The sequence below is a fragment of the Poromitra crassiceps genome, assembly GCF_964638095.1.
Source record: "Poromitra crassiceps genome assembly, chromosome: 25".
Classification (NCBI taxonomy): domain Eukaryota; kingdom Metazoa; phylum Chordata; class Actinopteri; order Beryciformes; family Melamphaidae; genus Poromitra; species Poromitra crassiceps.
The window spans coordinates 5,558,488-5,574,546 of NC_139649.1; the positions used below are offsets into that span (position 1 = coordinate 5,558,488).

At 45.9% G+C, this 16,059-nt stretch overlaps 1 protein-coding gene across 1 annotated transcript in view; it reads right to left on the bottom strand.

Annotated features, from left to right (window-relative positions):
- Nucleotides 1-563: 563 nt before the first annotated feature.
- LOC310798466 (uncharacterized protein) overlaps nucleotides 564-16,059 on the bottom strand; it is a gene marked incomplete at both ends in the record, with an annotated part of 35,673 nt that continues 20,177 nt past the window's right edge. The window contains 8 exons of the mRNA XM_083661008.1: nucleotides 564-755; nucleotides 1,790-2,036; nucleotides 2,155-2,165; nucleotides 3,255-3,561; nucleotides 12,316-13,120; nucleotides 14,234-14,423; nucleotides 15,257-15,427; nucleotides 15,727-15,984. Of these exons, the coding sequence (XP_083517134.1) occupies nucleotides 564-755; nucleotides 1,790-2,036; nucleotides 2,155-2,165; nucleotides 3,255-3,561; nucleotides 12,316-13,120; nucleotides 14,234-14,423; nucleotides 15,257-15,427; nucleotides 15,727-15,984 (2,181 nt within the window). The remainder of the gene's footprint in view (nucleotides 756-1,789; nucleotides 2,037-2,154; nucleotides 2,166-3,254; nucleotides 3,562-12,315; nucleotides 13,121-14,233; nucleotides 14,424-15,256; nucleotides 15,428-15,726; nucleotides 15,985-16,059) is intronic.

Here is a 16,059-nt window from a genome sequence, read left to right on the forward strand (position 1 = left end):
TACTGGCAACACAAAAAGCGCTTCATCTCCATAGCCGTTCATCTGATCGACTTCAAACTTCAAACTCGGGGAGTGCGCTTAGGGGGACTCAACGGAGTGCAGGGAGCTGAATTCCGTGCAATTTGGCATAGCGCCAGCTACTGGCAACACAAAAAGCAGTTTATCTCGAGAAACATTTGTCCGATTGTGACTTCAAACTTTGGGAGTGCGCTGCTCGGACCCCGATGGAGTGCGGTGCAATTTCATGCAATTTGGACTTATTCCAGAACTGTCTATATGTCTGTCCTTTGCGTATCTCGAGAACCGTTTGTCGGATCGACTTCAAACTTGCGCTTAGGGGGACCTGACAGAGTGCAGTGTATGTGTGGGGGGGAAGCGCCCATGGGGTGGGGGAACGGGCACTGCACTAGTAATAATAATAATAATAATAATAATAATAATAATAATAATTTTTCTACTACACGCACAGAGAAGAGATGGGTGTCGATCTTCTCGTCTTACTATCGGCAAGATAGCAAATTAGAGAATCTCCCAAAATGTTGGCATGTTCCTTAACAAGAAGCTCATTTCCTCAGGAAGCAGAGGAAGTTCCTCTTGTCCTCACAGTCCCTGACCTCCCAGGACCGGGCTCCATCTTTGCGCAGGGTGCCACAGTGCTGCCCGTAGACCGGGCAGAGAGGCAGGTCCTGGTACTGCAGCTCATCCCCATTCACCCACAGCCACTGGCCAGCCAGGAAGCGCAGGCCCGTCCACACCTGGAGAAAGATCAGACACGCGGAGCTAGCGTACGAGCATCCACAATACTGACCGAGTCGCTTCAAACAAGGTATCAGAAACAGAGATTCTTAGTGGTTTAATAATCCAGTGGTTCCCAACATTTTGTCTTATAATTTAGGCTACCCTTGAGCTGTTTTGTCATGCTAATAGTAGTACCCCCTCACTCATGTGTGTTTTCACTGCAAACAAACACTGTGGTGTGGCTGCGGTGGATCCGTGGACAAGTAGGCTACATCCATACAAAATATATTTGTCACTGCTGTTGTTTGGGCTTGGCCGGCTCCCCATTCAAAACCTGAATCTGGAGCGACAGCAACTGGACGAGCATTTCTCCACGTTTGCTACAGTAGCTACTGTATATGTTTTGTGCATGGTTTTCACACGTGTGAACGTGACCTCTTCACAGACCAGTGTAACAGTTGACACCTGCCACTGGGGAAGTAGTTGCGGCGGCACACATACCATTTTAGCAATGGCCTTATGAAATGACTTGGATTTGTTTTAAATCATTTTGTAAATTGTAATCCACAATGTTTCCACGTACCCCTCTAATTGTACCCCTGGTTGGGAATCACTAGTTTAATCAGCAACATTAAGTTCTTAATGCTCAGCTAGTCTCACAGTAGCCAGGTGTAAATAATCTATATATGATATCTATATATAGATATCTATGTCTGGTGCACAACTCTTGAGACGTGGTTATGGGGCGGCTCCTAAGAGAAAAACAAAATGCGTGACAGACAGCCGGACTTCCACCATGATACTATTGGAGCTGCAACATGCAAAACCCAGAAAGGCTGACTTGTGATTCAGACCCTCCCGTGGCTTTAAGTGATTATGTAAGACGCTAGGACTGACCACGTGAGACTAGTGCTCAGATGCTTGGGGAAAATTCTAGCAATGGCTCCACCTGTCAGCATGCAAGATGTTCAGGAAACAACACACCTGTCTTCTCAGTCAGTTCTCTGTAAACCAGAACATCTAATTTCCCCCCCGCTCCACAGACACACACCTCATCAATCATGGCTGCCATCATCTTCTCTCTGGCATAGCGATGGTCGTCGGCCGACAGCAGGCTGGCCAGGTCATAGCGGTGGTTGCGGTATGCAGCATGACCTACACTGGGGTCCAGAGACAGAGCCCTGCAGAACTCCAGGGCTTCCTCCCAGGTCTTGTTCTCCCTCACCACAACCAGCTCCTCCTCATAGCAGAGGAAGGGATTTTTCCTAAGACATCTTTGGTTCCTCCACGTGGGCAACCTGGTAGCAGATAGAGGATCTTTGTCTATGCAAAGACTGCCGCAGTCTTGATTGTCTGGCTCACCCGGTGCCCAGTTTCTGAAGTCTGACTGAGTCTCTCCAACCCACTTCCACTCACCATCCAGGTTCCTGATGAACACAATCACAGGATTTGAATTTTTCAGGATTCCAAGGTAGATTTAATCTTCAACAGCAGATGAATGTACTGCTGTTTTTTCAGATATATATTTTTTGAGAAGATGAGTTGAAACTGAAAGATCTCAGTCCTATTCAAACTCCAGACACTGTATATATCTAATTAGTCCAGTTACGAAAAGGTTGTAGCGGAACAATTGATTGCACATCTTGATGCAAATGCCCTTCTACACCCCATGCAGTTTGGCTTCAGGAAAAAACATTCAACTGAAACAGCCTGCTGCTACTTCCTGGAAGTCATTAAAACAAAATTAGACAAAGGAGCTGTGGTAGGAGCAGTCTTCCTCGACCTGCATAAGGCTTTTGATACAGTCTATACTACTGCTGTGTGCTCAGGGCTTGCTTGTTGCTTTTCGGGAGGATGGGTTTTGTCATCAAGTGAACGTCATTCGTAAGTTAAACATTTTTTCTATTGCTGGTGGTGCTGGGGCAGCTGATGTCGATGCGTGGGCAGGGGGAGTTTTGGACCCGCCCGTGGGTTTTTGAGTTCGTTGTGCTTTTAATTTCGGAGTCTTTCTGTGTATTGAGCTAATTGTTAAAACTGTGGTTGTGGTCCCAATCAGCTCGCATTGTCCAGATTTATATATACAGTCCATGAGTGGGCTAAAAAAACGAATAGTGGCTTTAAACTTTGTTATACCTAAACAGTCCAATCCAGACAGCACGTTGAAGAGCAACCCCCTTGAAGTCTTTCTCAGTGATGATGGCCAGGCCTTGGTATGTCTTCTCACAGTACTGCCGAGCACTTTGCCACGTGAACTGTCCATAGGGATGTATAACAATACATGGCAAGACAGTTAAAAACCTCAGAAATAAAAAGGGATTCTTTCATTTGATTTTTTTTAAAGTACACTATTTTGTGGTTTTTGTTTTTTTTTGTTTAAGAAATAATTAAAGGAATCTTTTTCAGTCATCATTTGTCTGTAATCTCATTTTGTTTAAAAACAAAACTGTGAGAAAATCCTATCCTGAATTCATCGTGAAGCATATCAAATCGTGAGTCGAGTGTATCGTTATCCATACCTTTCCCACCACCGGGTGAAACGTGTTGTTGTCGGTGCAGAGGATGGAACGTATAGCAGAGCATGGCAAGCTGTACCACAGCTTACTGTTCAGAGCTGCACGGGACATGCCGGTGCAATTCCTGTTTGCATGCTCGTACCATGCGGCCCAGTTGGTGGACTCGGTAGTAGCATTGACTTCGGAGGCTTCGCCTGGCTCGGTCCACCTCCAGACATCAGGGTCTGTGTTGTCGCGGTGCAGACCAAACCAGTACTGGCGACCATCCCGGACTCGGAGACTGGGCAAATGGTCAACCTCCGCCTGGCTCCTGAGGAAACCAATAAAGTCATCCGTGATTTAAAGGCCCCCTCCAGTCAGGTTTTCTACTTGTGTACAGTAACACTAACAGCTGGTGTTCTGTGAAAACACACATGAGCACGCATTGTATAATCCAACATCATCTTTTGCGCAAAAAGAACTTACATCGCCAAATGTGTGTTATAATACGAGGGATCAGCCGAGCAGCATTTTGGTAAACAAAGCGCTTCACTGGGTGGCAACGGCAATGGGACCCAAGTGGCGCGAGGCGTGAGTGTCTGACTAGCCCAGGGGGGGACACCTCGGCATTCCGAAATGTCGGCACTCCGAAATACCGGCATTCCGACAAAATTGACATCTGTCTCGCCATTGCGAAAGAACCCTCCCCCAGACCCTAACCCTAAACCTAACCTCTCCCACCCCCCACGCCCAAGCCTAACCTCCCCCAGAACCTAACCTCTCGGCGAAACATTTTTTGGAGATAAAAAGGGCCGCATCTCCGAAAGCATAGAAGTCAATGATCGGAATGCCGACACTTCGGAATGGCGAGCTGACCCCAGCCCAGGGATACTCAACTTGCTTTGCCCGGGAGCCACTTTCGTGAAATGATAGAAGGCCAGGGGCCAGTTAATAAACAATCAATATACATTTTTCTGTAGCGGATTGTAGGGTTTTGGGGTGTCAGCCGGAGTTTAGTCTGACAATGTTGTGTACATTGGATAGTTAGTTAGGTTAAGTACATACATAAGTGCCTGGGTAGCGAGCAGTTGGCGGTATTTGACAATTTAGCAGCTAAATCATCGATTATTGAAAGATATTCCATATTCCAGACTGAAATGCTATAACACAAGTGGAGTATTGGCCAGAATGACATGAACATTTGGACACTTATTCAGCGGGTATCTTGCATGTTGCGTTCAGGTGCACTGTAAAAAAACTTTTTTTTTTGCAATTCCATCGCGGGCGCCCGCGGGGGTGCAAGTTGAGTATCACTGCTCTAGCCAGTTAACTCTTTTAAAAACTGCGACAGTTCACACAACTTTAACACGACATGCATATATTATACATCAAACTCTTGAGCTACTTCTGCTCTCACTCAGAATGTCAAAATATAAGCGATGTGATGTAGAGCTTTTGAGATATTAACGTTTGACACAACTCATACTATTAACTGCCGCTGGGTTCCGCATTTCTGGGTGGCAAGTGACGTTGCGCTGATCCCTCGGATACAATATATATGCAATGATACTATATTATTACACTATAAGTTACACTTTACTATTACACTATAAATGAAGCATTTTTCAATCAAAGGTGATTTTTTTTACTTTTTACTTTCCATGCCAGCCCCATTCACTTCAATAGAACTGTCCCCAAAGTCTAGCCCCAATGCAAAATTTGAACGCTGTGATGAGAGTGATGTATGTATGTATGTATGCATGTATATATATATATATATATATATATATATATATATATATATATATATATATATATATATATATATATATATATCCGAGGTCATAAATGGTGCCAAGTCCTCATGCTAATAGTGTTACAGCCAAACCAACCTGATTGTAGCCAGATCTGTGTGATGACTCCTGCAGTGGTCTCTGGCCTCCTGCCAGGTTTTTGCTGTCTCAACAAGATGGAACGTCTTCCTCAAACCCAACACACACACACTGGTGGGGACGAGGACAAAGAAGAAGAAGAGTGGTCCAAAGCAGATGATCTTCATAGTTTTGAACAGTTGCATGTGACGTCCAGCAAAATGTCTAACTCCACTCTCTCCTGTTCTATTCTCTCCTGTTCAGATCAACTGTTTTGTTATGTTGTCATTTATTTCTTATTTATTAATTTCCAATGCCAGTCTCTACTTCAGTGATAATCTCACTCTTCTATGGTCACTGTCCTGGTTTCACTGTGGTCTCTGGAGCTGCCTGTCTGTCTGGATATATAGTACTTTCTCAGGTCCCCCCCCCCCCCCCGCCCCTTCAGATGAGCCAGCAGGCGTTGGCCTCTGCCGTCACGCCAGCAGAGTCAATTTACAACACAAATGTGCCTCCGGTCCGGAGATGAAGGGTGGCTGTCAACATCATCATCATCATCATCATCATCATCATCATGAGGGAATGCTACTGACTGGCTGTTTGTCACTCTATCAGTCTGTGTTTTAATCAGAGCTGTGGTATCGGTGTGGCATACATGGTAGCTCACTCTGAGCTCGGCTGTCCCTGCAGCCTGTCTGGTCATGTGATATTTATCTTGCCTTAGTTAGTTTTATATTCATTTTATTTCATTTTATTTCTCTTATCATTTTATCTTTTTATTTCTTTTACCCTTTACTGTGGTTTTAATGTTTTTGTTTTAAGTAACCATGGTTTTATGATGGTTTTGGTTTGATATGCGGGTTTGGAATTGTGCAATACTTGAAGTGCAATATTTGAATTTGAATACTGAAGTGCAATATTTGGGTAGGTAGAGTTGTTAACTCGTAGCCCAGGCTGTATCATGTACTATGTTGTCCTCTTGTTTACACGCCGTTTGTCTTCAGATGTACTGTACTGTCTGTTACGTTTGTCATTGCCCTATTGCTGCTGTACAAATGCCTAAGACAAATTTCCCTTTGGGACAATAAAGTTAAACTCAAACTCAAAAACTCAAACTGTCAGAAAGTTCCTGGTTTCAGAAGTGCTTTTCCTTTTAAAGTTTTGCCACTAATTGTATTAATCATAAAACCCTTATATGGTTTATCAGGTCCTAACCCTTTCCTTTGGACTTTGGTCTCTAAATTTTGTCCCAAATTTTATTCATCTCAGTTTAACCCTCATATGGTTTGTGCCTATAATTGCTAGATCTTTGTGTGTAAATTGGTTTTAATGTTGAACGATGATTGTTTCACTCTTTCTGTGAATCACCTTGAGATTTCCTTGTATTTTAAAGTGTGCTATACAAATTAAATTAATTGTTATTATTCTTCAATTGTTATTATTATTGTTGTTGTTCACAGAGAAAACAATAGATTTTTTTTAATGGGCTGTACTGTACTGAATGGGTCAGCTGTCATACCTAGATTAATGAAGATTCAGGGTTTCTCAACTTGTGGGTCGGGACCCAAACGTGGGTCGTTTTGAGTGGGTCACGTACGTCCGTGGCGAAAAAACAAAAACAAACATCCAAATATCCCCAAATGTTGTTTGAAACTTGATAAGCATCACCAGTTTAACTAAAAAAAAACATTTAAGCCTGTAACTCAAGAGAAGTCTGCCTTTTATGCTGCATTATTTTATAACTCGCAAGTCGTAAATTGCCACTTGCTACTATAGAGACAGTCCGCATGTCTGGGAACGCCCACAAAATGTTAAACGGCTGGCGTGGGGTAAAACCGCCCATTTATCTCATGGGCTGACTCACCAAAAGACGGTGCTGCGGCTCTAAACTACATGTTTGGGGGTTCTAGAGCAGAACACAAGACGTCTGCTCAGATGTGCGTTTACTGCGGTGGTTAAATCCTTGATCGTGTCTGCCTGGGCTGGGCTATCAGCTAAATTCTAACTTTGCTGAATGGATAGAACGGGGGAATTTACCCCACGCTGACCCCGCCCCCAGGCTAACCCAGCGTATATTGTGGGCGTTCCTACAGCCTGTATGGGCGTTCCCAGACATGTGGACTGTCTCTATAGCAAAAAAATTATAAAAAGTCCACGTTAACTCAGAGTTCCTACTTGGAAACTTGGGTATGATTTCTCAACCCCTAGTTGCTCCCAGCCCATCATTTGACATAATTTCAACATGGCACCCACAATTGTAAGAAATTAAAACCCATTGTACCCACTGTAGGGGGGGGGGGGTACGGTGGCGCAGTCAGTAGCGCTGTCACCTCACAGTCAGAAGGTCCTGAGTTTGATTCTCGCCTGGGACACTGTGGGCGCTGTGGTTGTGTTCCCCCCCATATCTTCAGTGCCTACTGCCCAGGTGGGTTATCTTGTCGTAAGGGCCTTTCTCTCTGTGTGGAGTTTGCATGTTCTCCCCGTGCTCCCCCAGGGGGTTCCTCCGTATATAACCCCCTCACTAAAAACATGCAGAAGATCAGATCGTCATCGTCATCTGACCAGTGACGACAACATTCGAAGTTGGTCCCCGGGCGCTGTACGAGAAAGCGACCACTGCTCCTGGCCTGCCCCCCGGAGGAACGGACATGCCTGGATGGGTTAAATGCAGAGGACACTTTTCACCGGCCACCGTCAGCATGAGTGTGTTGTGGCCGCATGCATATATTGTGGTGTTCGTGTGACAATAAAAGACGGGCTTGTCCGTTACGAGTTTTTTTAGCTTTAGGAAACACAGGGGTATAAAGTAGGCTACACACATATTGATTGAACTGTCAAATGAAGAACATACTACCTCTCCTGTAGTATGTGAGTTGTTAAAATGGGTGGCATTCCCCTTCACATCAACAAGTTTTGCATCCCGAGCTTACCGCTGTGTCCTTGAAGGTCCAAGCAGAAGTCAGGCACATTTGTTTAATTTGCATTGAAGCATGTGAAATTCAAATGAAGGACCAGCATTTTCTGACAATGACCTTCGATGGGGAAATTCTCCTCGTCTGTCAGCCAAATAAGTGCTTAAAGCCATTTATTGGCTGGCAAAAATCAGAAACATTTTTGGTATCTTGGTGTTAATCCATATATGTATGTAATATGTAATACCTCAACTAAACTAAATATACTTCCCAAACACCCTGCTGTGTCAAGCTTACACATCATATGGAACGACGGCCATCTTTTTCCTCATCATCGTAATCATCTCCAACATAATATTATCACACCGATTGTCTCATCATAATAATCCATATATTTTAATAGACATGTTCGGCTGTGTTCCTACATTCATATACAGATAAGATTTAATATACATTCAGCAAATACACACACAATAGGCACCTCCTCCAGGAGTTGGCTAAAGTTCTGATTGTCATGATGAAAACACTTTATATTTTGCAGCAACTTTTTAGTAACACTTGCAATGTGACACGTTTCAGTTATATATTGTGGCACAATTGTGAGGATGGTTTGTCAGAAACTGAAAGATCAGATAAAAGAAGCATGATCTATTTGTTAAGTGTCTTCAGTAGACTACTGTACGTTGGTAAAATGATGATTATCTGTCATTCATTTGACCGTCCGAGTGTTCATTATGTAGAAATGCTTCTGATTAACTTGACTGATAGGAAATATGTTTGTAATTTTCATAACCCATCACAACTGAATGTGCAGCTTCAGTTTGACTCCAGTGTTGGCAGACGTTACAAATAGAAACCATCAGACTCCTCTCAGCCTTGGATCAAATCCTCAGTCAATACGTAAAAAGAAATACCTTCAGTCCTTTAAATCACAATGTAAACAAAGCCAGTGTGGTGACATTGTCTCATACTGAAAGGCCATGCAGTATCTGCAGGGTGTATTTGGTTTAGCAAGTGTTAGGATTATTTATTGCCACCATAAATAAAAGGTACGTTTATGAAGATACTTTTATCTTCATATAAGCTACATCAGTTTGATACTATTCATACCTATGAATTTATGTCATATACAGATTTCCATCAGAAAGGTGGTATATTCCACAAATACAAAGGAAGGCAAACTGTGTTTAGGCAGCTTTACCTGGGCTTGGTTACACACCTGTTTCCACTGCGCCCCCAAATTCTGCCAGTGCCTGGTGACGCGTGTTGGCCGGTCCACATACATGATAATAGTGTCAATACATAAATGATGACATAAATAAAGATGAGTGAAAAAAGAGAGAAGACAGAAGTTCTCACTTGAACCTTTACCAGTTGAACGATTCTCTCTTCGTTTTGTCTCCTCGATGTTGAGCGACAGGCAGCCATGCGGTTGGTCCCAGTTCATCCACCCAGTTTAGACAACAGGGTGTCCTAGTGGTTAGAGAGGCCGCCCTCTACCCAGAAAGTCCCAGGCTCAACCCCCGACTGACAGGCAGTGTCCCCTCTGCTGTAGTGTCTTTAAGCAAGGCAGACCCCTCACCTCTCCGTGACGGAGGGGGAAAACAGACGCACACATGGTGGATCCGGCGACGGTCCCACGGTCGCTCAGCCTCCAAACAGTGAGGATGTCGTGGGCTGGTCTGCTGTATACAAGTTCTGATCCTCCTTCACTCCACCACTTCTCGGATCAAGTTGCTCCACTAGATGCAACTTTGTCAGTTTCATTTTTTTTAATAATGTTCTTCAAAAGTGCTAAAGGAAAGTCTGTCTGTGTGTGTGTGTGTGTGTGTGTAGTGTGTGTAGCATTCCTATGCCATTCTTACTTCCATGAGAGTTAGTCCAGCATTCTAGAAACCTGTGGTTACCATAGTGACGTGGGAAAGCCACTCTAGAACAAAGTGGTGGTAACCACAGTACGTGACAGCCCAAACACCCGGTAGCTATTTTGTGAGTCCTTACTGGGTCAGTGTTGAGCAATCTAGTGAGAGAGTGGCACCGGCGGAGGTCCAAAATGCATGACCTGTAGTCAATAAATAGCCAGGAAGGGGGCTCGCGCTACGTTTGACTGCATAAAATAAAGCTGATAATATACAATTTGATTCTTTAAACGTCTGACCCTTTCAAAGTACATCACAAACGGTCCATTCTGCTGCAACTCGACAGCTCTGCTTAATCCAGAACCTTACTTCCGGGAACTTTTGTGAGGTAAAAAAAACTGGTAGATTGGAGTGGATGGAGATGTCGCAACTCTTCTATTATATGGCTCTGGGTCGGTGTATCTGAAAATGTAATTCTAACAACTCAGGAAGCCACAAAACTCAGTAGACCTGATGACATCATAGAGGCTGTTTACACTTTGTTGTAAAATGTGTCTTGGGGCGATCGCATCACAAGTTGGACAGCGCTAATATACCAATGTAAACAACCACCAAGACGCATTGTGATATGATCACTCAAACCACTTGCCGTAGTTGCCGAGGTGGTCTGGGAATGCATTAGTGTAAACGCTAATCCATGCTGAAATAGCCTGCAATTAATCAAATAAAATTTAAATCTGCGCATTTTCGGCGCTACCGAGTAGGCTACTATACTTTCGGCGCAGCCGAATGACGTGCAACGCACAGGCCTTCTTGAGGCATCCTCTCTGCCTCTGGATGCCTTTGCCCCGGGAGGGCCTGGTGAGACGAAGGAGGTGAGCGGCCGGGAGACAACCCATAGCGCCTTAGAGCCTCCATGCACCGAAGGGTCTTGCTATGCTGCGATGTAGCACTAGCTCTATTGCAGCGGATTGGGCGTGATCGGCCCTTCCGCGGGCAACGTTGCAGACAGAGTAGGACGGCCGATCCGTGTGCGGCTGCTTCTGGGACGCGAGTCGGGGTCTTAATCGGCCTCGGCTGGGTCTACTGGGCGAGGGTGTATGATGTCGACAGACCCGAAACACCTTACGACCCCAGTTAACATCACTGATGACGCGTCCCAGCGCATGCTGAAGTATGTATTTGTAACATACTGTACAAATACTGGGAAAGACTATGGAACATATTTTAAGCATGGGGGTGGTGACTTTATGGTGGCGACCTGCCACAGTAGAAGAGGAAACACTGGTTGGGCATAATGCTGAATAATGTGTGCCGATTGTTCTCAGAAACAACGTGTTTGTATGACATCAGAGACGTCCTCAGCCATATAGACGGTTTTCACAGAATTGTGTTTCTAGGAAACTGTTGAAACCTAGCTTATATCCTGTCAGTTACTGTATCAGCAAACACTGCAACAGGAAGTACGCTGGGGGCAATTCAAAACATGTATGTTGTCTAGTTGAAACCGTCTATATGAGGTTAAAAACAACAACATGGCATTTGGTCTTAGCAAACGAAAAACTTTCACGTAGCTTTAGCTCGTTTTACTATGTCGCCGTCAGGCAGCACATCAATATCTGTGCACACTGTCGAGCTCTGTGTCAAAGTCATGTAGCCTTCTCCTGTCTACCAGAATTACCGTATATGACACAGTATATGTGCATTAGACTACCGTATCTGACAGAGCCTACCTGTTTATTTGCATATAGACGGTTTTAACTTGACAACAAAAACAAATTGAACCCCCGCTCACTTCCTGTTGCAGTGTTTGCTATGGACATAAAAGAAAAAAAAACATTCAAGTGCAGGACTGACCATTCCGTGAAAACCGTCTATACAGCTGAGCGGCGAAAACAAAAGTAACGATGTCGAGTGAATATTTCTGCAGTTTGCCGAATGCTGAGAAAAAGGAAGTGCTGTGGGGTTGCGCTCTGGTGAAAACCGTCTATAGAGCGGGGGTTCCCAAACTTTTACGGTCTCCCTGGGACCCAAACTCACAAAAAAACATACGGTAATGAGTTGCCATGACGACCAGTTGGCGACCCACCCCCCATGGGTCCGCGACCCAAATTGGGTCCCGACCCAGAGTTTGGGAAACACTGACATAGAGCAAAGGAGTGAGATCCGATCACAAGTGGTCACTGAGACGGATGTGGAGATGCATTCTAATGCCAGGTGTGAACTGACGTACTTGGAGCTGTCCACTGGAGATGGGATCACCCAAGACACATGTTCAAACCAAGTGGATGCTGCTGGTGTCCTGTCCTCCACATGCAGGACAGACAGTGACTGACTGACTGTCTCCTACATGCAGAGAAAGGTAGAGGAGAGGCTGGTGATTGGCTGCAGTTCAAGTCCATCAACGTCTAAATCTCTTCCGATTAGTCCTAGGGGTCAGCACCTGAGGCTCAGCCCCTCCCCCCGCAGGTCGCTGGTGTCCATGCTGACCTCCTCCTCCTCCTCCTTCTCACAGGGAGCGGGGGGGCTCCCTGGTGCTCTCACCTCTGTCTCACCACCCAGCCCTGTTTCACCACCCTGACCTGTCTCACCACCCAAAGCCTGACCCATCTCCATCTCCCCACCCAGCCCCGTCTCACCTCCCAGCCCCGTCTCACCTCCCAGGCCTGTCTCACCACCCAGACCTGTCTCACCACCCATCTCCATCTGCCCACCCAGCCCTGTCTCACCACCCAGCCCTGTCTCACCACCTGGTCCTGTCTCACTACCGACCTTGATCTCTCCACAAATTCTCAGACCTGTCTCACCACCCAAAGCCTGACCCATCTCCATCTTCCCACCCAGCCCTGTCTCACCACCCTGACCTGTCTCACCTCCCAGCCCTGTCTCACCTCCCAGCCCTGTCTCACCACCCGGCCCTGTCTCACCACCCTGACCTGTCTCACCACCCTGACCTGTCTCACCTCCCAGCCCTGTCTCACCTCCCAGCCCTGTCTCACCACCCAGCCCTGTCTCACTACCCAAAGCCTGACCCATCTCCATCTGCCCACCCAGCCCTGTCTCACCACCCGGCCCTGTCTCACCACCCGGCCCTGTCTGTGGTGGCTGGTCTGGGGTCAATGCTGCGGCCTCCTTGGCCTGCCTGATGCAGTTGATCCACTGCTGTTTGTTGAAGGTGTCGCTGGCCTGGAAGCAGTGGCTCTGCAGCTGACCTCCACCACGCTGCGACACCCGGAAGAAGTTCTTGGCTGTGAGGGGGAGACAGAGAGACAGAAGGAGATATGACTGGTTGTTACCGAGCAGCAACCTCGGCGGCCGAAAATTGAAGCCAAAGTATAATTCTTTCTAATGGCCAGCAGGGGGCGACTCCACCGCCTGCAAAAGTAAGTGTGATTGTATAGAAGTCACTTGATTTATGATCTCAGTAAACCCTTTCCTATTGAGTTTATGGTCTCAATCGCTAGTGGTCCCATTTAGAGTCAAACAGACGTTAAAGTCATCTATGCTTTGGGGTGTGATTGACAAGTCACCTGTCCAGTAATCGCGCAGCTCACCCATCACAGACCAATAGCAGGTGGCGCTGCGGCTCTTCTCATCCAATTACGGTCACTTCTGGCTCCAAAGAAGCCAAGATGGTGACGCTCAAAATGGCAAACTTGAGGCTTCAAAACGGGAGTACACAAACCAATGGGTGACGTCATGGTGGCTACGTCCATCTTTTCATGCACTTTACATTTATTTTATAGCCTTTTTATTTATTTTATTCTTTTTATAAGTGATACATTGCCCTGCTGCTATTTGCTTGATCAGCTGCTATTTGTTTTATCTTGAGTTCCTTTAATGTAACCGCTCTCCATTGTTTTATGTTTTTTTAAATTGTTTCATGTTTTTTATACCTCGTCTTACTATATGTTTTATGTGAGGATCACAATGGAAATAAGCCTTCGCGCTTTTTTGTGTTTTTATCCTCGGTGATTGATATATTGTCTGTTCTTTCATTACTATATGTACTGTTGTGTTATTTTATTTTATCACCAAATAAATTCATTCATTCATTCATACAGACTATGATTATTACATAATTAAAATTTTGACCGGCGCCACACTGAGGCCAATTTAAAAAATGCCAGAATGCAGTAGTGAGGTGCATTGTTCACTCAAGTTCTGGCAGAATGGAATCAGTCTGATGGACGAATGAAGGAACCAATGAACGGATATCCATAGTCCCTCCTTGCTTTCTCCATGGGGACGATGTAAAGCACATTTAGTATTTGTAGCGTCTGTGATATTTACTAAGTACTGACTCCTCTCATCAGCACATTTACTATTTGTAGCGTCTGTGATATTTACTAAGTACTGACTCCTCTCATTGTTGCTGAAAGCTCCTCTTATGGACCCGCCCACTCTCATCTCTCCATCTGAGAGGTCCTCCAGGTCCAGCTGCCGGATGGGGATTGGCTGACGGCAGAGCTGGTAGCTGATTGGCTGGTCATTGAGCGAAATGGACCTGGTGATCACCAGGACGTCCTGGAACAGAAACACATGGAGCTTCTGCAGAGAGAGAGAGAGAGAGAGTCAGTCAGTCAGTCTGCCATTTTGCTCGCCAGTCACTGAATAATAACTAGAAATTCGAAGTGCACAAATTTCTAGGGTGGAGACTCTGGAGAGGATGCGCCATGGGCGCACTTTTATTGGCCGTGATTAACTAACATAAGGTTCAGGCCAATACGTATGTAGGTCGTAGGTCGTACATTGGTCTCTAGTGATTGGTTAGGGAAATTCCCTCAAAAAAATGGGTTAAACAGAGCGCAATCTCATGGCGGAAATGAGCGCAACTGCGCATGTGTCGGAGGAAGCATGGTGCTAGTCTACGGCTCTCCTCAGATCGGCAGAGGGTGGAGCAGCGACCGGGGCAGCAGGGGGAAATTGGCCAATTACAAATGGGGAGAAAATGAGGGGAAATCAGGAAAACATTGTAAGTGTCCGCTAGGAGTAAAAGATACACTGCTCATGAACTAATAACACATCAAACATTATGCAAAAAACCTGTTCAGAAAAATATGTTTTGAGGAGTGATTTGAAGGATGAGTTGCTGGCCCGATATATCCTTTACGAGACCCTGCGATGTTAACTACTATAAACTTTTTTCCATGGAAATGTGTTCTATATAGTTAGGAGAGCCATAATAGCTTGGCTGCTACTTGTGCCACGTCGATCATTTCTCAGAATTCAAGATGGCGTCCGCCGCCGTCTTGGATGCTGGCCAATTTTCAACTCTTGATCACGATGAGGGTCGTAATACCTCTTTTCAGGGGGCTTAGGGGGCAGAGTATTCAAGTGTGGGACGAGGAGTCAAAAGAAAGAAAGCGTAGAGCTGCACTCACGGCTCCTCTGTGGTTCCTCAGCTCTCCGTGGCAGCTGAGGGTCCGGGAGCGCTCGATGTGCGCGTCGCAGCGTCCCTCCTCCGTGAACAACAGACGCTCCTTATAGTACTGACACTCCGACTCGCCCGTGTGTCTGTTGATGTCTGCCACCACACTCTGCACCGTCTGCATCTGTGGAGCACAGACACAACCTCATCTCATCTCAAGACCAGGGCTTGACATTAACCGTTTTGCTCACCAGCCACTGTGGCTGGCTAGTGGTTTTCCAAAGTTACTAGCCACTCGGCATTTTCACCAGCTACAATTTTGTTGTTGGGAAATTCTGTTTTATTTGATTAAAGCTGTCTATGGTGTGCGGCGGGCATTCAGTGTTTTCCCACACATAGACGTTATCTTATCCATCCGAGAGAACGATACCATCTGCGATCGATTAACTAGGGCCACATTAGGGGTGTGTTGATTTTGCTCACCGCCTCGTCCAGGTGCTGTCGGTCGGGGTGGTCGTTGGGTGTGTGCTTCAGGATCTCCCTCAGCAGCAGCGGGTATTTGACCAATCGGCTGCGGGGGATGTCCAGGAAGTTCCACAGGTCCAACTTCCTGCTGAAGGGCGACTGGAGGCAGCGCTGCAGGAAGTCCTGCACACGCACGTCCTGTTTCCTCCGGTCCAACAAGGCCTTCGCACTCACCTGGTTACTACAGTACGCAGTGTAGGAGTACAGACAGGGCAGCTAGAGAGAGAGAGAGAGAGAGAGTGAGAGAGAGAGAGAGAGAGAGAGAGAGAGAGAGAGAGAGAGAGAGAGAGA